Consider the following 21,093-nt stretch of genomic DNA (forward strand, 5'->3'; position numbering starts at 1 on the left):
TGTGCTAGTTTCCTTTGCTCACTTATTCATGCAAAATAGTACATGTACTTCTATGCTCATATGTGACTAAGCACTGCCTATATTATGCTAGTAAATCTTAAAGGAAAGTAGCAATGCTTACGCAACCCAGCCTATCATACATTTACAAACAAGCTCAAAGGGATTTTGACTTGTAACACAACATTCATCTTCGGACTGCAGAGAGGTTCAAGATAAATGTCTGGAGATGTGCGACAGAGTTTCACAGATTTGACAATTTATGCCTCAGAAAAAGCATATAGCTTGCAACGAACAACAAGTTCTTAAAGATAAATACATATGAAGCCAGGAGACATTTGTTATCAGAAAAAGCATACATACATGTAAAACTAAAAGGCAATTATAAGAAGGTAAAATCAGACTAGAACTCAATAATATTGATCAACATGATCTAGTAAGCTCCTTGTCAAAGCACAGCGTCTGATTAACAAAACAACTTACATCATTTGTACATTTCTTGGTTCATGAAATCAATTAAATATGTTGGTAAAAAATATTCAGCAATAGTAAACAGACATTTATCCTGATGTAATAAAATTGATTGTAAATCTCCTTCATCAAGGCTACATACATATACTTTCATATACCATTGTAACTGTACAATTCTATAATTTTGGCCGACAAAATGGATACATCAACCATAGCTCAGCTGCTGAGAGACAGAAGAGAGGTAAATCCGGGGGGCCCTGTTTCATCAAACTTGTTATCAGAAACAAATGCTGAATTTCTTTGACAATTCGCTCTCAGCCAATCAAATGCCACGATTTCGGTAGCTTATAACAGATTTGTAACTTGATACAGTCAAACCTGTCTACAGTGGCCGCCCAAGGGAAACACAAAAAGTGGTCTTTCTAGACAGGTTCCTTCAGTGTATGTTTCAATGAGAAACCATTTTCAAGGAAAACAAAAATGTGGTCCTTGTAGACAGGTGGTCTTTGTAGACAGGTGGTCACTAAAGCAGGTTTGACTGTATTGTTAACAAGATGTATGAAACAGGGCCCTGTATAAAACAGCAAAGAGTTAATGCCTCTCAACAGATGATATATAGGATAGCATCTCTCTTGTAGGCGTGTCGTGGTCGAGTGATTTAAGGCGCTTGACTGGAGATGTGAAGGTCGAGGGTTCGGATCCCGACACGGCACTAATATCCTTTGGCAAGATATTAACCTGCACTTGCTACTCTCCACCCAGGTGTCAAATGGGTACCCGGTAGGATGCGACCGTCATTGTTGGTCAAACAGCTTGTGAGCGTCAAGTAACGCCCGGCTGGAATGCTCCCCAGGGAGTGGAGATTGTGCACACAGTGTGTGCGGGCAAGCACTGAATCCAATGACCAGAGTAATAGTATATTTGTAAAGGGCTTAGAGACATTTGTATTAAGCGCTATATAAAAATTAAATATTATTATTAAACACTATGAACATGACGGACAAAGAAAGAGGACAAAATATACAGTTCCTCATTCTACCCTCAACAATTGCTGTAGGTCTATGGGTAGACAAAGGAACATCCCTTCACTACTAATATGTAAAAATGTGTAGAAAAGGTGAATATGCATGTGACACCTGTTCTACACATTTTTAAATAATAGCAGTGAAAGGATGTTCCTTTGTCTACTACAGCAATTATTGAGGGTAGAATAAGGAACTGTATATTTTGTCCTCTTTCTTTGTCCGTCATATTCATAGTGAAAGGCCCTTTCAGATATGACGTGCCAAACGTCCACAGGTTTTCTACATGTAATGGCGACTGTGTGTATTCGCTGAGGTCTGTGTTATAGGATACACAAGTGTGAAGCATGTTCACACTTTACGTTGTTAAAAAACTACCACAGTTTGGCCGCATCATATCTTAACAAGACATTAGGACCAATAAATTAACCTTCCTTCTATCAACTGTTGATATGACTGGAAAAGCTGAGAAAGAAAGCTTTTGGACCATCAAGAGCATTTTTTGAGAAATATCCATATATGTTGAATACATTATTAGACCGGTCTACTGCAAGCAATAGCTACTTGGTCCTGCTACACTTCTATACACTGTGAACATCTATCAAAGTCAGCTGATTGCTGAATGTTGCTTCCTTCATGGGCGTCTTTCATGAGATGTTGACAGTGCTAGCGACAGAGGACAGATGAAGGTGAAGGTTGTCCAATCAGAGTACTGTATGGGATCACATGACTTCATCATCAGCATCCTGTACGCAAGAAAAAAGAACAATGTACATTAGATTTAGATTTCCCAGTTTTCACATCAAAGCATTGTAAACGACCTCGCGTCATGGCCAAATCAGCTGTATACGTCTTTATACAGCTTGGATCATGTAACGGTTACATGACGCTACTAAAGTATGTACAGTGAAGCCTGTCTATAAAGACCCCCCAATGGAGACAAGAAAAGGGGTCTTTATGTACACGGTTCTTTTAGTACATGTTTCAATGAGAAACCATTTTCAAGGGAAACACAAAATGTGGTCTCTGTAGACAGGTGGTCTTTCTATACAGGTGGTTGCTAAAGCAGGTTTGACTGTATATGATTGATCTCTGAGACTCTGAGGCATCAACAGCTTTGAGTCCTATCTGAGAGACTGAGTAGTTGAAAAGAACACCTTATGCAGGCTTTGAACCCAGGTGTACCCTTTCAAAGACCAAAGCTCTGTCCACTATGCCATTTTACAGACTAGAATAAACTACCCAATTTTAAAATCTTTGCTCATAGACTACTTAATCCTTTGACACATTATCCATTTTTTTAATGTCCTTTCTCCCTATATCTCTCTTTTCGTCTCTCTGTCTCTCTCTCTCTCTCTGTGTCTCTCTCTCTCAATCTCTCTCTCTCTCTCTCTCTCTCTCTCTCTGTCTTTCTCTTTATTTTATCCCACATCCCATCAAAGAGGGAATTTCCCTGTTGATGAACTTACTTGGTTGAGTTTCTTGAATTCCACGACTTGTGTGAAGACATGCTCCAGGATGTGTTTAGCATCCCTGGAGTCTGCCGGTAGCTTCATGCTGATGCCCAAGATATCTCCACACTCACGAACGTAGTACTCCAGATCATCATCAGTACCTGTGGGGTAGGAGTTAACATGAAAAGGCCTTTGTTCAGATATGACATGGCAAAACCGCTGCTTTAAAAAAATATTTCTTATGATGATGTATAGTGTAATACGTGTCATGTTTCTGTTTCATATAATACAGAGCTCGGTGAATATGCAGAGGAACTCTGTTGCGTGCGGTTACTATTCATTTAAAAATATATGATGCAGTAAAATCCGCAAAACAAACAAACACTGCATCGTATCTGAACAAGCCTTAAGAGAGGGTTTGAGCATGGACCTCAGAGTAAAACAGTTTCCATGATAAGACTCCATTTGACAGAAGACGAGTTTGTGCAGGGTTTTGTATATGCCCTTCAGGTAATATAATAGTCATACGTGGAAGACTTATAAAGGGGTTATATACTCCCTGGGGAGATGTTTTTTGGTTGTTCAAGGCTGTAAGCTTTTCAAGGGACCAGATATTTCTACCAGATACTACATTGTTCTGAAGATGAAAAAGCCATATTTAAAAGGAGGGTAAGGGTTACAGCATACAAAATGTTTAGTGATTAGCCTCATCATCTTCATCTTGATCTTCATCATTACCACAATCACCATTTAAAACATCACCACCATCATCATCTAAAACATCATCACTATCATCATCTAAAACATCACCACCATCAGCATCTAAAACATCACCACCATCAGCATCTAAAACATCATCACCATCATCATCTAAAACATCACCACCATCAGCATCTAAAACATCACCACCATCAGCATCTAAAACATCATCACCATCATCATCTAAAACATCACCACCATCAGCATCTAAAACATCACCACCATCAGCATCTAAAACATCATCACCATCATCATCTAAAACATCACCACCATCAGCATCTAAAACATCACCACCATCAGCATCTAAAACATCATCACCATCATCATCTAAAACATCACCACCATCACCATTTAAAACATCACCACCATCAGCATCTAAAACATCATCACCATCATCATCTAAAACATCACCACCATCAGCATCTAAAACATCACCACCATCACCATTTAAAACATCACCACCATCAGCATCTAAAACATCATCACCATCATCATCTAAAACATCACCACCATCAGCATCTAAAACATCACCACCATCACCATTTAAAACATCACCACCATCAGCATCTAAAACATCATCACCATCATCATCTAAAACATCATCACCTAAAACATCATCTAAAACATCATCACCATCATCATCATCTAAAACATCATCACCATTATCATAAACATCATCTAAAACATCATCTAAAACATCATCTAAAACATCATCACCATCATCATCTAAAAATCATCACCATCATCAGCTAAAACATCATCATCTAAAACATGATCTTCTAAAACATCATCACCTAAAACATCATCTTCTAAAACATCATCACCACCATTTATAGAATCACCATCATCATCATCCTCTTAAACATCATCACAATCATTTTAAACATCATTATAACTTTCATTATCACCACCATAATAGAATCATAATCAACAGCAGCAGCCCATTTTCATTATCATCACCAATGAACACATTACCACATTCTTTATAATCAATTAAGTTCACCAAATTGTTTAAACGTAAACTTTAGCAGCATTTCTTTTCATTGTATAGTTCTTCTTAAATGATATCTTGTATGCGTTGAAGTATCCCTTTACTCATTTCCAGCAGGTTGAGCTTTTTATTGTTAATTATATTGTGACGCACTCCGGATGAGCCCTTTCATCAATCCCCTGGAGCTTTATACGGATGCACCTTTTTCCATTCTATACTTTTAGTAGATTTAATCATGTTTTCTGCTTTTGTTTCTAATGTACTGTATATATATATATGTATTTCAATATATTTTTCTTTGCCTGTTTTTACAATGTATAATGTCAGTTTTACTGTGATTGGAAACAAATAAAGTTTAATTCAATTCAATTTAATTAGTCTTAAAAATCGTCACCACCACTTTTAAATTGTAAGACAAACAAAAGTAACATACCATCTTCATCATCATCACAACCCTCATCAGTAATGCTGGCTTCATCTTTATCAACCTCATCACCATCACCATAAACATTACCATCGCTATCATCACTCTCATTATCATCACAATCATTACCATCATCACCATTATCATCATCATCACCACCATCATCATCACCATCATCTCATCATCATCATCACATGACTTCTATCATTATCATCGTCATCACCACCATCATCATCACCACCATCGTCATCATTACCATCATCATCATCACCACCATCATCATCACCACCATCATCATCACCACCATCATCATCATCACCATCATCTCATCATCATCATCACATGACTTCTATCATTATCATCACCACCATCACCATCGTCATCGCCATCATCATCATCATCATCATCATCATCATCATCATCATCATCATCATCATCATCATCTCATCATCATCATCACATGACTCTATCATTATCATCGTCATCACCACCATCATCATTGTCATCGCCATCATCATCATCATCATCATCATCATCATCATCATCGTCATCATCACCATCATCATCGTCATCACCACCCTCATCATCCCATTATCATCATCATCACCATCACATCACACCAATATGTAACTACAATCACATCCACTTACATTTGTTTGTGATCTGTGCCAGTCTTGCTTTCTCTGACGAGAACGATTCATCTAGGTCAAACAGATCTAGGGCTGGTGGGGGAAGTTCCCTGAAAGCTGGAGGAAACACCTGCACATAATATCAATAATAAAATAGTGTTTGCACTGCATGTTCTATCTAGAGATCTAGCCTGAAGCGTACGGAAGAGAAAATACTTGTCATCTTTGACCGCTGAACTGTCAAAACACATTATGCATCGCTCTAGGCATGTTGTCATCTTGTCAAACAGAAAAGCTGGTCTTTATTTTCCTGTTTACTCTCCATCCAAAATAACATTCCCCCCGTGGCAGTATGGATTGATATCCAACCATCACATATCACATTAGATAGTTTTTATTTTTTTATTTTTACAAAGTCATTTCCCCATGAGGTTGACAGACCTTTCAGCGGAAGTAGATTCCTACAGGGTCTACTCACACTTAAAAAATAAAGTTGGGGATCACTTTTCGAAGAAATAATGGGATTAAACTGGTCAAGCAAAATAGTACCTCTCAGAGACATCTTACTTCAATACTAGCTGAAACTAATTTTGAGAAATGCAATTTTGGAATTATGGTCATTCAGTCAAACAAATATTGGTACAGCATAACCCTGTTATAGAGAAGACTGTTCGTATCCAACGAACATTATCACAAACTCTCTAAATAACAAGGTACTTTTGCCAATCTCAATAATTTGTATTCCCTTGTTTCTGAGTCTCGGTCAAACAAGAATTTTGAAGATGAGAACTTAAGAAGTTTTTAAAAAAAATTCTAAGATGTTTTCAGAAGTTTTTTTATGGTGAGGTTCGCATTTCTGTGAGCTTGAAGTTGGACTTACGGCTGGTTGAAGAGGAGGCAGGGGCACTTCAAATTGGGGTTGAATCAGCGACAGATTTTCATGCTTCACGTTGAGGGCTTCATACGCTCTGAAAAATTAGGGGAAAAGAGCAACATCAGGGGGGTGTTTCACAAAACTTGTCAACAGTGACAAATGACAGTTGTTGTTATAAGCTACTGAAATCCTTGCTTCTGGTTGGTTATCAATAGATTTGTCACTGATTTTTGTCATTTGTCATTGAAAAAAGGATTTGTGAAACGGGTCCCAGATCATATTCTCTGTTCTGTAACAGCAATCTCATTAGACTTATTGAAAGTTGATTTGTCCTCAGTTTTATCTACAATTTGGAATATCAAGCAGATTGATTATTTCATATAAGGTAGTTTTACTACATAATGGTCTTCCTACAACAGAACCATCAATTAACATATCAGAACAAGCAAGTTCCATCACAACTTTGAACACTACTGTTCTTCTTCTTCCATTTTGAGTACATACCTCTTTACAGAGTATTATTGTACTATACTGCGGTGTGTGAATTGCAGGTTGATCACTACACCAGGGTTTCCCCCCTACTCTTATACGAATAGTGCAGTGGGTTCTTAACGTGCAAAGGTGGTGACTCTTCTCTACACGGGGCCTCCATTTAACGTCCTATCCGAGGGACGGAGCATTTTCACTTAACATAGCCTGCGTCTATGAACAAGGGGAGGGGCACGTTAACACACAACGCAGGCTTCAGTCATCCGCCTGGGTGGGATTCAAACCCAGGATCTTTGGTTCGACAGGCAGACACTTTACCGACTGAGCTAACTCTGCTCCTGCTCCTACTACTAATACATCTGCCTACATCTACCATCAATACGTTTATTGTCACCTATTTAATTACCTGACAACTTTAGGAACCACTTTGGTGTCCAGACTGTACAACGTGTTATCAAAGAGAGTGTTGAAATCTCTGGGCGTCTCCTCGTTCTCCTGTAAGCATGTCCGTAGTTTATCTGCTAGCTTAGCCGTGTCGGGCAGAAAGTTGTAGTCCGATACCTAAACATGATGATAAGGTACAAAATGAACAATTTGGGGGGTTAAAATTGTTAATAATAGTAGGCAAAATGACTTGAAGGTTAAGTTATCTTTTTGTCGCAGCCGGTGCATGATTTGGGAGTGTAGCTTTGCGGAAAGTTGTATTGTGGTATACACATGATTGGGCATGAGATGAATAATATTTGGCTTAATTGTTTCACATCCTCTTTGAAATTAATGTTGTGTGTGACCACATCTCCTGGCATATTAAGTTTGCTTGGATGTAAGCAACAAAGTCAGGGGTACCAATAAGCGAAATGGAAATCCTGAACAAGTACAAGTTACAGGTCTAGGTCACCACTGATGTGAGGAAGCCATTCCCTTATTCTCTCTCGCTCTCTCTCCCTCTGTCTTTCTCTCTCCACCTCTCTCTCTCTCTCTCTCTTTGTCTTTCTCCCTCTTTGTCTTTCTCTCTCTCTCTCTCTCTCTCTCTCTCTCACATCTGATATACTTGCACTCTTGCTACTTTCTGTCTCTCTCCACTTCATACTGTACCTCAGTCAGACCAACGAGACGGACCCTAGACCATTAGTAGAGTGTACAAAATATCACATTACTTCAAATGGCCAAATTCAGTCTGTTTGGAGTCAGTCTGGCAGTGTGACTGAGGCATTACTCTAGGCCTTGCCCATTAGCGATATTCAATGCTTTTTACCTCTGGATCTTCGGCATCTATAGCATTGAGAACCACTTCATCTGTGGTCAGCCACTTGAAGAGGACATCCATGATCTTATTATTCTCCTCCTTGTCCAGATACTGGTCTGAGAACATGTGGACGGACCCTATGACGGCCAGCTTTCCTTTGGAGTACTGCAGGAGAAAACACATGGAAGTCAAGAGTTAAATTAAGACTTAAAGCCTATCTTCACTAGTTTGGCCAGGGGGATTAGACCACCCTGCTTGGTCACTGGCAGGTGGTTATCTCATCAAATCAGCTCTGAATTAAGATAAGAAAAAGAGGATCATGGGGGACCAACAGGCACCAATTAGGCATTGTTTGCTATATAGAGGGTGCAAGTAGCTATAAGTAGTGCAGCGGGGCTTAAAGAAATAAGTCAAAGAATTTTACAACAACATTTTAATGGACCCTTAGACAACCAGATTTTCTTCGAGTTCTACAGTCAATGAAATTTACTTCCACATGTGAAGTGACCCTAGGATGGCAATCTTTCTCTTTGAGTGCTGCGAAGATTAGAAGTTGAGTCAAGGAATTTTATAACCACATGTAAACTATCCCTGCACTCCCAGCTTTCCCTATTATAATAATAATAATAATAATCAGTTCTTCTAAAGAATTATCAAAAAGTGTTAAGGGCTTTATGAAGATTTCTACGACTGTAATGGAGATATTAGCTGGTAGAGAGTTCCACATGCAAGTGCTCTGTCGCCATAAGTCTTAGTTGCTCCAGGATTGATGGTTTATTACAAGATAATCTGTGATTGATTCACATCGACTGCATCTCTTTATGAGAAATTGCTTTGACCAATTTGTTAAAACAAGAAGTTTGTTCTCTGTACTGACTTCAAAACTTAAAATAACAAAATGAATGCACTTACTTTTGAGGAGTGTAATGCACAGACCGGTCTATTAAGAGGAAAACAGACTGTTCCTGTGGATAGGATAGCAGATGCAGGCTTGGCTACGTTCAGTGTTGCTCCATATGGATAGAGGTATGTCAAGGCTCTGTGAAGTTAAAGATAAAGACCAGTTATGGTCAAGCGATTGCATTGTGAAAGAAACGTTGTGGAATCGATCAGAAAAGGTTGAACATCTAGCATATAGGTATTGGTGTGTACTGCAAGGCTCTGGAATCATTAACTTGATAAGAAATTTGGCCCAGTCTTAAGTTACAAGCACTGTACGCAGAAAGATGCATATGGGACTATGCGACACGTGCCCGATATCTATCAGGTCCAAATAGATATAATAATTTACCAAATATATCAATTACAAGGCGGTTTCTCAGCAAAATTTGTATCATCACGTATTAGTCAAAACATATTCTTTCACATGATTGGTAATAAGAGCTTACATTTCATTTTATGAGAGGGGGGCGTTTCCAAAACTGATCTTTACCTTTAAGAGTTCAAGTAACATTAAAACCAATGCTACAGAATTTCTAATGTAAGCAGCTTGCGATGCCCACTCCTATATTCTGTTATCAACAAGATGCTTGGACCATATTCAATATCACATTTTTTTTCTTCTCATTGCAATCTCTGTCCCGTACCATTGTAATGGCAGCATTAAAAGGGGTTACAGGTGTTGAAATTCCCACCTTAATATTGAAATTCACAGAATCACTAATGGACCGCAAAAATGAATAGATATTCTTTCCTGTTTTATACCGTGTAAGACCATCTCAAGAAGCTAAATGATGAGTTTTCAAGTGCTTCTATTGGGGCAGTTCACCCAAATAATTGATACACAGCTAGACTCCATGCATAGACATATCTAGACTCCATCATGGAATGATCTTTGTGTACACTATCAATGCAGAAGCCAGCAAGGCACAGTCAAAATACCTTTCTGTTGGAATGTTTTTGTGAGAGTAGGATGGTGAACGTAACACCGTGCTAATACAAATAAATAGATAACTTATGAGGAAAAATAATACAGAGACTTGAAGGGGGGGATCAGAAAGCTATTTCTATAAAAAAAATATTATTGCAATTTATTAAGTAAAAATTAGTAACAGATCAAATAAGATATGAGCATGAAAGTTTCCATTTTGACATCGAAATCATGCAAAGCTATTGACAGGACAGGTTGACAAAAGAATGTATTTGGGGTAATTGAAATGTAATACTGCTAAATACACTGAAGGAATTGTAAAAATCTATTATAATATCAAATTTAAGTGTAAACATGTTTGAATGGTTGCTTTAACTATATAAGAAGCACTGTGATCATATATTAAGTGTGAACAAATTTTTTTTTCAACAAAAAATTATAGATTTACAAAGGTGTAGAAGTACTGAAGTGGCAATACAATTTACTCTGTGAATTTATGAGTCATTTGCTTTGAAATACGGTAAAAAAAAATCATGATTTACAGACACATTTAATCAATGTTTTGTTCACTTTCACCTCACTATAATTATATTTCATTCAAAACTACATGCAGGGAGTAGTGAGTTTACACGTATGCATCATGTTTATTAAGAGATGGGTACTTGCATGAGAATAAGAGTTTGCAAGATACTGAACATTTGGAGGAGAGTGAAATAAGAAAGCAAAAGTTTGGATAAAAAGACACTGTATTTCTGTGTTTTTTTATCAAGATAGATGTAAATTATAATTCATTTGCAGTACACTATTAGCACGTCAATAGAAACAAAGGGATTAGAGAAAAACTGAGTGGATGAAAAACATTGATTGGCAGAGTTATTCTGCCTGCCGTTTTGAAATGATCACACTATCTTTCAGAAGAAAAGTCTTAATTGGAAACTGGCAAGATGCTGTCTAAACCTGTTCTTGCACAAAAAGAAACAATATCAAAAACAAAAGCATGGTTTTTGCCTCCTTCAGAAAACGAAGATATGGAAAATAGAAGTATTTGATATACAGTAATGCAAATGTACAGGAAATACTTTGAATGGGTGGAACAGAGATCTGATGCGGAACGACTTTTGCTTGAAATGGTGTTTCTGAAGATTTTGCAAAGAGGATTGCCATATCCTTTCAGGCTGGTGTATCAACATTAATAACTCACTCTGCATGTGTTGCTAAGGATCCATCGACTTTGGGACTACATGGAGATTAGTATGAAAGTTAAATATGAATGATGCTGTACAGTTTTCTTAAAACACACATATTTTTAACTATAGTTCACACATAAATTAGATCAACTTCAAGTGTTTATGTTTTACATAAACTGATATTCAAATTGCAGCTCACTGAAATTACCCCATCCTTTTATTAATTTTTGTTGTTGCAGCATGTGTAAGAATAACACCCCTTCCCTACACCCTGTGGAGGTATTTGTTTTCGTCAGTATGAATCGGGGATAGCTTTTACTATTTCCCTTTTCCCTTGAAGGGCTACATGTAATCTCCTTTGGAGCTTTGTAGCGCTGTTGTGGTCTAGTGGTTACGTAGCTTCAGTCAGAATCACATGGTCCGTGGTTCAAGTCCCATTGAGGCACCAAAGCCCTTTGGCAAGATAGTAATCAACACGATTTGCCACTTTTCACCCAGGTGTAGTAAATGAGTATCCGGTAGGAAAACAGTTCTTCAATGCTTGAGCGCCTTACAGCTGGGGTAATAATTTGATTGCAAGGCCCTTAGGGAGAACAGTATAGAGTACCGAAACTGACATCATTAAATTTCCTAATGTTATGAACCAGAGCACTATAACACTGAGTTCCAATAGGACATCTATTTATTCAGATGGTTATATCTCAGCCAATACTTAATATATCAATTGGTTTTCGACCTTCGGACATTATTTTTGGTGCTCTTTCGGAAAGAAGAAAAAATTGAGAAATTCTACCAATAGATTTTTTATGACGTCACACTTCAGCACTCTATTGATATTAATAAGGCTACCCTGGGTTAGCTAGACATATTATTAGCATTATTGCTTTCTAGCCCAGTGTCTATTTCCAGCAGGTTTTACTCACTGTGTATCATTCTGTGCATCTTCATCACCACCACCTGGTGTGATCTTTCCCGCGGCTAGACTAATTGCTCTGAAAAACAAATCAAATGTAAGATATCAGATAGACAATCTCAACTGGCATGTCTATGAACATTAAAGGTCATTTAAAGCTTACATGTTAAATGGTGGGTCAGGGAATACCTCTTGCAAGCTTGTTCCTTTGATATTTATCATTCTAATCTTGAAATAAAGGCAAAGAGTACAGAGAAAGCTCACTAGAGCAATAAAAAGACAAGTATATGATAAACTGGTGTAAATTAAAGCAAATAAACAATTACAATTTATAAAGATATAAAGGCCGTGCATGTATAATAACATTTTTAAAATGTATTTACCAGCAACTTTACTTTCTCCAAAACTCAGCTTTGTTCTATGTATAAGCATTACCATAGAATCATATAAGATATAGATTATTATACATTTTAACATTATCATTCATAAATTTCAAAATGTAAAGTAAAGTATACAACGTTTCCATGACAAAGTCTATAATGACACAATCAAGAATCTAGAAGGATTTTCCATTCAAATAAAGACATGTCACCTGTTTAAAATTCCATTTGATACCAGCGCCTCCTTCGGATGAAAGTATTTGAAGTAGGATGTCCTGACTACACAGTCTGTAAAGTAAGGTCAAAGCCAATGGGTTAAAACCAATAATTACAAATTTCAATTATATTTTCCTAAGCTGTTTAAAGCCCCACTGTACTACTTGTAGCTACTTGCTCCCTCTACATAGAAAACAAGCCTAATTGGTAACCATTGGTCCCCCATGATCCTTTTTTTCTTATGTTAATCGAGAGCTGAGTTGATGAGATAACCACCTGCATAACCTCGCTGGGTGGTCAAATCCCTCCCAGCCAAACTAGTACAGACGTTCTTTAAATGATCTGCATTTGCATGAAGATGGATTTCAAAAGCCAGGAGATTTATAAGAATGGCCTGCGGATTGAACACGCTTGGAGGCCCTTAATATAAACGCTTCACATGCCCTTGTAACATGTATCTGATAAATATGATCTTTTTATGAGATCACCCGAACCAATCTAATCTACTGAGCATTTTGGTACAGTGTCTTTTCCTTGCAATTACAAAGCACTTCAAAATTTGCTCCACAAAGTAGTAAAAAAGTACACTTAAAGCCCAAATGCACTACTTATAGCTACTTGCGCCCTCTGTATAGCAAACAATGCATAATCAGTGATCATTGGTCCCCTATGATCCCCTTTTTATGATGTTAACTGAGAGCTGAATTGATGAGACAACCACCTGTCAGTGACCATGCAGGGAGGTCTAATCCCTCCTAGCCAAACTAGTGCAGATAGACTTTACACAATGATATAACACACTTTTCAAAACCCTGCATGGCCAATATAAGCATTCAACAATTCATGCTGCTCACCAACAAAACAGAGTTGGAGATCGATTGAGAACTTACCATTGTTTACCATGATCCCAAATTCTTCGAGGAGAAAGTTGATGTTGGTGTCAAACTTTGTCTCTCCTCCTTCTCCTACCATGACAAGCACACTGCCTCCATTCTCCATGTACTTCTTGATGGCTTCAAACTGTCATCATAAACAAAGTCCACAACATATCATTATATACCTCTCTTTCTAGAAATCTAGCCATCTGATTGGTCGAAATTGGAGTCGTGATTTTAGCTATTCCCGTAAAGAAATGGTTAATAGTTCATGAGGGAGATTCCCGCAAATTCTGGGTACCTGGAAAATGGTAAGATTTTGAAGAGATTCCCATTGGTTAACATGTGAAAAGTTTCTTTGTGTGAGTGCAGATACCATACAGTGCAGTATGTATGTATGTGATTCCCGAATGATTGAACATTCAGGCAACTTTCCAGCGAAGATTTACAAACTAGCAATATCAAGCGGGCAATATTTCCTGATATTTTCACTCTTCCAGATTTTGCGGATGACTTTGTGTTAACAAAATTGAGTACAAAAATATGAGGTCAATATTGAGCCCAATATGTATTGGCCCCATTTAACATCAGGGACTTTCCAAGCAGCTGAATTGCTGCAACGTTTTAACAGAGTATCGTGCGGCACGGTGAAAGGGTAAAATAAGCATACAGTGACCTTCCCTGATGCAGAAAGGAATAGGTAATTATTATAATATTGACTGGCTTATCTTGCGGCAGATGCAATGATATATTGTGTGGTATCTCCCTCAAGGCCAGTCAATATTATATAAATATTAAACTACATATGGGAATATCCACAATAGACACTTTTCCTACAGTACATGATGTGGTGGAAACTAACCCGATTAAAATTAAGGTGTAAAAACGTAACATAAGCATAGAGCACCTCATGTTAATAAATCCTACATACTATGAGATAAGTGAGTACACTTTAAAGTCTTTGTTGAATTCAGCAGGCATTATCATTCATTCATTTACATATATTTTGTCCCCACTTTGCTGTGGCAATTTTTTCTAAGTTGTTTAGCTACATGTGCTAGGAAGTCTGACAGGGTATTAAAAAATAAGATACAGACTTCAACTCAAGAGTAGACCTGAATCTGTGAATTTCTTTTCCTGTGTATGTTCAATATTACCCAGATTAAACTGACAGAAGTTAGCAACAATTACAAATTTAAGTCTCATTTATTTAATATTAATAATAGTGATATTATTATGAGAGATATAGGTGCCAAATCCACTTGAATCAAATGCTCAGGGCACACTAGCAAAACTTATTAGCAATTAAAAAAAGAGAGATCTCATAAAAGCATCTGCATTACAAACAAAAGAACAAAAGTAAGATAGAATATACAAAAAAGATAAAACAATCACTTATATGCCGAATAGAACAGATATGTTTTAAGATTATTTTTAAACAATTCAACTGATCTGCTATTACGAATCTCAAGAGGGAGAGCATTCCACAGTGAAGGCCCTGCATGAACACAGGCATGCTTTAAACCACATTTACATGTATAAAACACCATAGAAAACTTGCTTACGGTAAGCAATTGGGATTAATATCATGAATTTCAGTCAATAACTTGACCTTGCATACTAGTATATCCCTTACCTCTGGTGCTGTGAATTTGTCCCTTGGTCCAGCAATCACAAAGACCTTAGCATTCGTCAACTTTTCGTCTGTAATCTCATCTTTATTGCTGCAGAGAGGGGAAAATCCAAAAATAGTATAAATAAATATCTATTATTAAACAGCACAGTATGATAACAAATTTTCATACTACATTTGTAGCGATCTAAACTCACACAGGACAGCTGTTTTTGTTCTCCAATGCTCAATCAAATCCAAATTCAATCATGTATTTGATAGATACCTTGCAGTATGTTACAAACCGCTGCGCATTAATGCTCCATATACAGGTATCTGGGGCACTTCTACAATCAAGAAGGTTTCTCCATCTAATTAGTATTACATCCCTCATGTATAGTTGTTTGCATTGCAATTGTACAGAGCACGAAAAAGGTATAGATAAGTACTACCTACCTGAGATAGTACTTATTGTAAAGTAATTTTTTGCTGCTACCCCACTTGCCCACCCTTGCACATTGAATACGCATAGCAAAGTAGGTTACGCGAAATGTCAAAGTCGATGTCAATGTCAAATGAGCGCGCATCGACTGTATTACATGTATGCATGTTGCGCTTTGTAAAATCTAGCTGAAGCTAAACTGTCTGCAGAATCAGTTCTTATTATTATGTAAAATTCACTTTAAATAGACCTTATTGCCGATGTGGGATATATTACAAATATTAACCTCCTTTACTCGGGCAATGGATACAAACGATCATCGCCTCGGTGATCTCGGGGCTACCATCTTAGATAGTAGCCCCGAGATCCCCTCGGCGATGATAGTTTGCACCATTACCCTTGTAGTCGATTAATATTTGCTTAATACATATTTTGTTTTAATGCTCCCCCTTTCTGATGCAAACAGTCATCTGAAAAGAAAATTAAAAATGCTTGGAAATACACTATTTGCCCCCCCCCCCCCCCCCCCCCACGCAATGAAAATATAATGGAAATATAATAATTGGAAAATTTGAATAACTTTCCAATTTGTGTTTTTATTGTTATTTCATGTGTAATGGTGCTAAAGTGTGCAACATTGTAACATACCTGACAATTTTCCAATTTGATCTGAGTTTCTTGTTGAGTTGTTTGAATCCATTCTGCGTTGAAAAGAGCTCCCTCTTTGACACATCAAAGACAATGGATGTCCGCTGACCCTTGTCTCCCACATCCTGGGTAAGAAAAAATGTTTTTTGTTGTTAGCCTCACGTAAGATACAGGGCATACCGGTATACCCGTAGGTATCATCGCCAAGAATAAGGGTGTTCACTTTAAAGGTATTGGGTAACCTTGTCTCAGAATCTGAAACAAAATCTTGAATTTAGCCCATGCTGCAATAATAATTATAGACCTTTAGGCGAGTCAGGAACCCCATGACTTTTACAAGTCGATCGCTTATCTGATTATCAAGATATTTGTGATTGGAAATTGAAATCAAATTTTCCTTTTTCTATCGGTTTTCATAACACTACAGTCTATTGGGGAAACTAGTATGGTAAAACCAGTCACTCCGAGATTTTTACTTTTTTGAGGCACTTCTTGATCATTTTGAAGCGCAATTTTGTTTAGGGCTTCAATATTACACCATATCACAGACACTGATAACACGTTGGGCCGTGCATCTCAGATTTAACATTGTTAAACGATGCCTTTAAGACATGACCGTTCATCGTCAAGTAGACCTAGATCTAGATCTAATCTTTCTCTAGAGTAGAGGTCTATAGTCTAGATCTACATGTATGAATGACAGTGGTAATGATTTGGTAATAAAAAATTGACCAATTTTGCATGATCGTGCAATGCACATAGACTGTGTAGGATGTGTGCACGTGTGCAATCTCTAGATCTATGGGAAGGATTTTACTTTTTAATTTTTAGCAACATCAGGTGCGCTATCAGACGCCCAACTGTCTGAGCTGAGGCTGAGCCTGAGACGGGGTTAACATAATGCGCATGCGCTAAATCATGTAAGCTAAAGGTTCTAGACCTATGTGCCATATGATATCCGGATACACAAGGTGTGGGTAGATTTATACGTTTTGTTCAATTTGCAAATCCATCAGTCACTTTCAGTGATCGACCACTAGATCTAGTCTACAGACAACTCAACGAAGCCCACACACAAGGCTGCAGGGCCGGTGCTCTTCCCGGCCGGTGTAGCGGGGCTCCGTACTGTACCGTTGACTCTCCTGGTGGACGTGGTTGTCAACAACGCCTGCAACTTGGTTACCATTTCGCAATTGTGTTTTATCAAGTTAATAAACCTTGAAAAGAAATTCTAGAAAGGTGAGAATAAACCCTAATTACCACAGATATCAAAAATGTCATCATATACTGGGCCAATGAATGTAAATGTGTAATATTTTGAATGAAATTGAGATCTTACCCTTGTCATCGGCGCCATTTTTCTAGTGTAAAAAGGAATGTCAAGTAAGGAATGCTGTAAATGATTGACCGCAGATGGCGTTTCTTAGTTTTTCGCCGTTTGGCTTCATAAACATAGCAATTTGGGTTTGCCACTGTGAAGTGAATAATATTACAAAGAAAATGTCAATATGAAGTCCACCCTGTTATTGAGTATCTGTTGTTTTGCTTGAAGGGGGGAAATGAGAGAAACATGTCAGTGAAATTGTGAGAAAAACGATTTAAAATAAGAAAGTTATGAATTTGTTAAGGTACAATTAACACGAAACTCTCTGACGTATCTCACAAGCTCCCCTTTCCTTTGGCATGTAAACCTTCAAAAATCTAAGCCAGGGGTTCCGAAGGGGGTGTGATTTCTATAAAAGCTCAAAGGTCCGAAACAATGGGCAAATTTTGTTAACTTATTTTGTTTCCATACATACAAGTTTGTGATTTCATATCACAAAGATCCTAATAGTCGAACTTAAAGGGAACCAAAACTTTCATACCAAGTTACTTTTACTGTAAAGTTTAAAAGATTTGAATAAAATCAGTGAAAATTTGAACAAAATCGGGCAAGGAATAAGGAAGTTAGAGCTTTTTGAAATGACTAGTCACTAGAGGGCGGTATTCAATTTGATGACATCATCTGTGGACAACTCTCCATGCCTTTTGTACATAAAATTTCACAATTTTTTCGTTTTCTTTGTATTTATTTGTGTTCTTGATCCGACTTAATAACATGTGAAGTAGAATATCATTTTGCATTCTATATCTTGCTTTCAGGGGAGTAGATTATCTCAATCACAAGAAAGAAGAAAAAACATGACATTTTATGTACAAAAGGCATGGAGAGTTGTCCACAGATGATGTCCTCAAATTGAATACCGCCCTCTAGTGACTAGTCATTTCAAAAAGCTCTAACTTCCTTATTCCTTGCCCGATTTTGTTCAAATTTTCACTGATATTTTTCAAATATCTTTAACTTTACAATAAAAGTAACTTAGTATGAAGGTTTTGTTTCCCTTTAACTCTAAGTTGAACTTAAACATCACGGAGAGCCCTTTGTAGCCTTAGAATATAATATATTCAAAAGCAAATATTGAAGTAGTTTAGACTTTCCATAAATTCCACATCAATAGCATGAACTCTCCTTAATAATAAAAAATATGAATGATTTGAATCAACATTTTATGCCTTACTATGTCCCATTTGCAGGCCCCAAAAATGAAAAGGTTAAATTCCAACGGCATTTGAAAGATAATACTAAGTTAGAACTTCCCTAAAAAATGGGGGGCTTTAAAATGTCTTTAAAGGTATTACAGAGTTTTGGTAAATTTTGAAAATTGGCTGGATAGTGATTCTTTACAATTTTGATATATTTGGATGGCCCCTATGGATGTATTATAAGCACCAGAAAAATAAGCCTCTAACACTTCTGCTGTCGAGAAAAATTGAATATAAAAATTTACCGGTGCTCCCGGTAAATTTTGATAAATTTTAAATAGCGCCTACGGCCATATGATGGTAGCTACGACCATGAAAATCTCAGAATATGCAGTTGTGATATTTTTTTATTCCAAACGGTAATAGCGAATCGGTTGATTTTATTCAAATAACATTGTTTTATAGCTATATTAATATATTGACCTTGAGAGGGCGCTATACAACATAAAGAGTTTATTATTTACAATGTCATCACTTTAGACTCGATTTCAACCGGGACAACGATCACTTAATATTGTAGGATCGCATATGCTTCCAATATGTTCATTTGAACCAAATTCATGACCCCATACCAAAACTTTGTAATACCTGGAAAAACAACAACTATTAGTTGTCTAATTGGCTTAAGAGCTATATAGAGCCAGTAAGTAATAATCTGATTTTCTAACCATTCTACCGAATGGTCGTACGTTTATGCTGCGCAAAGATTCAATCAGTTTAATTTTGGCCATTACAAGAAGTGGGTTATTGATGTAGACAAAATGCTTGTGTACCCTTTACAGCTCATTTTATGGATGTTACTAACAAAACAAAAAAAGCCGGTCAGTCTCTCAATAGTGCCTGAAAGTGAAGTCTAGCAAGTAAACATGTTTCCTGGCATAATTTGAATATTAGGACACTGCTAACGTTTAAATTTCACAGATAGGGCAAACATGACATATTCATAATTCCTGCAAAGTTCTACAAAATTTGATGGTGGCTGCAAAAGGGACAAAGTATCTTTAAAAGAACTTTTACAAAATATTTTCAAAGATAATAACGGCTTTCCATAATTGTTAAGTCCGACTTAGGATCTCCGTGAAACACCCCCATGTATGGAATTATGGTATACCATCTTTGTGAAAAGTACCATTTACCCGAGATTTGCGAGGAACACGAATGCGGACCCTCCGACCCCGGAGTGGAGGGGGTGGGTCGGGGGCGGGGGTATTTTAGTGGGGACTGTAAACAGTGTTTCCCAGCAATAAACTGCCTAAACAAGTACTATTGTCCGCAAAAGGAGTGTTTGGAAGACGTAGGGATTGCATCAGATATTCAGAAATTAAAATCTACTCTTTTAATGTACAGGAATGGCAAGTAATAATTATACACGGAAAAAAATTAGGCACGTTTTAAACTTTATATATTTAAGGGGAATTGTTACAGTTTAACCCTAAACAGGCCGGACTGACATGCCCTCCGGTCTGGACTTTGAGAAGCCCTGCTCAAACTATTCCCTCGAGGTGAGGTCCAGGGGCAGGGGCCTCCTTTTGCTCTTGAGTTTTTAGCAATTTAAAACCTTTTGGGCCGTCTCGAGCGATAGAAATCATTATACTTCCTTTAAATTCCCACAGCCCCTATTATGGTAGCAATTTGTTTCCTTTCTCCCTTATTTTTTTCTTTCACTACTTTATAATTCTTCAATTTTACTCTTTTATCTCCTTTCTTATTTCTTTCCAGCTCCTTCTTCCGTCGCTCTCTATATTATTGTAACTTCAGCCGCAAAAAAAGGGTGCGGCCAATTCAGACCAGACTTGGTACGCCACTGAATAAAATGTGCAAGCGAAAGTTAGCTCTGTTTGGTCATTGTGTTCCAAAAGATTAAAATATTTTCAAAATGTACACAAAAACACCACAGGTTTCATTTCCTTGTTATTTAGTCTGATCCGATTCATTTGGTACGCTACAGTAACACTTAAAACTTGATCATGATGTCGGTAACGTACGAGACAATATACTTTAGGCTTTCCCT

At 37.3% G+C, this 21,093-nt stretch overlaps 1 protein-coding gene across 1 annotated transcript; it reads right to left on the minus strand.

The window, feature by feature from the left end:
* Positions 1 to 1,606: 1,606 nt before the first annotated feature.
* LOC576903 (intraflagellar transport protein 52 homolog) lies at positions 1,607 to 17,897 on the minus strand. The gene is made up of 13 exons (XM_030982717.1): positions 17,839 to 17,897; positions 16,500 to 16,624; positions 15,434 to 15,521; positions 13,813 to 13,942; positions 12,919 to 12,994; positions 12,337 to 12,405; positions 9,269 to 9,395; positions 8,366 to 8,521; positions 7,517 to 7,671; positions 6,628 to 6,715; positions 5,769 to 5,877; positions 2,960 to 3,105; positions 1,607 to 2,236 (listed from the first exon to the last, which is right to left on the minus strand). The coding sequence occupies exons 1-13, from the start codon at positions 17,854 to 17,856 to the stop codon at positions 2,213 to 2,215; spliced, it is 1,311 nt and encodes a 436-aa protein (XP_030838577.1). The 5' UTR covers positions 17,857 to 17,897; the 3' UTR covers positions 1,607 to 2,212.
* Positions 17,898 to 21,093: the final 3,196 nt, after the last annotated feature.

The sequence above is a fragment of the Strongylocentrotus purpuratus genome, unplaced genomic scaffold, assembly GCF_000002235.5.
Source record: "Strongylocentrotus purpuratus isolate Spur 01 unplaced genomic scaffold, Spur_5.0 spur5_scaffold_13, whole genome shotgun sequence".
Classification (NCBI taxonomy): Eukaryota; Metazoa; Echinodermata; class Echinoidea; order Camarodonta; family Strongylocentrotidae; genus Strongylocentrotus; species Strongylocentrotus purpuratus.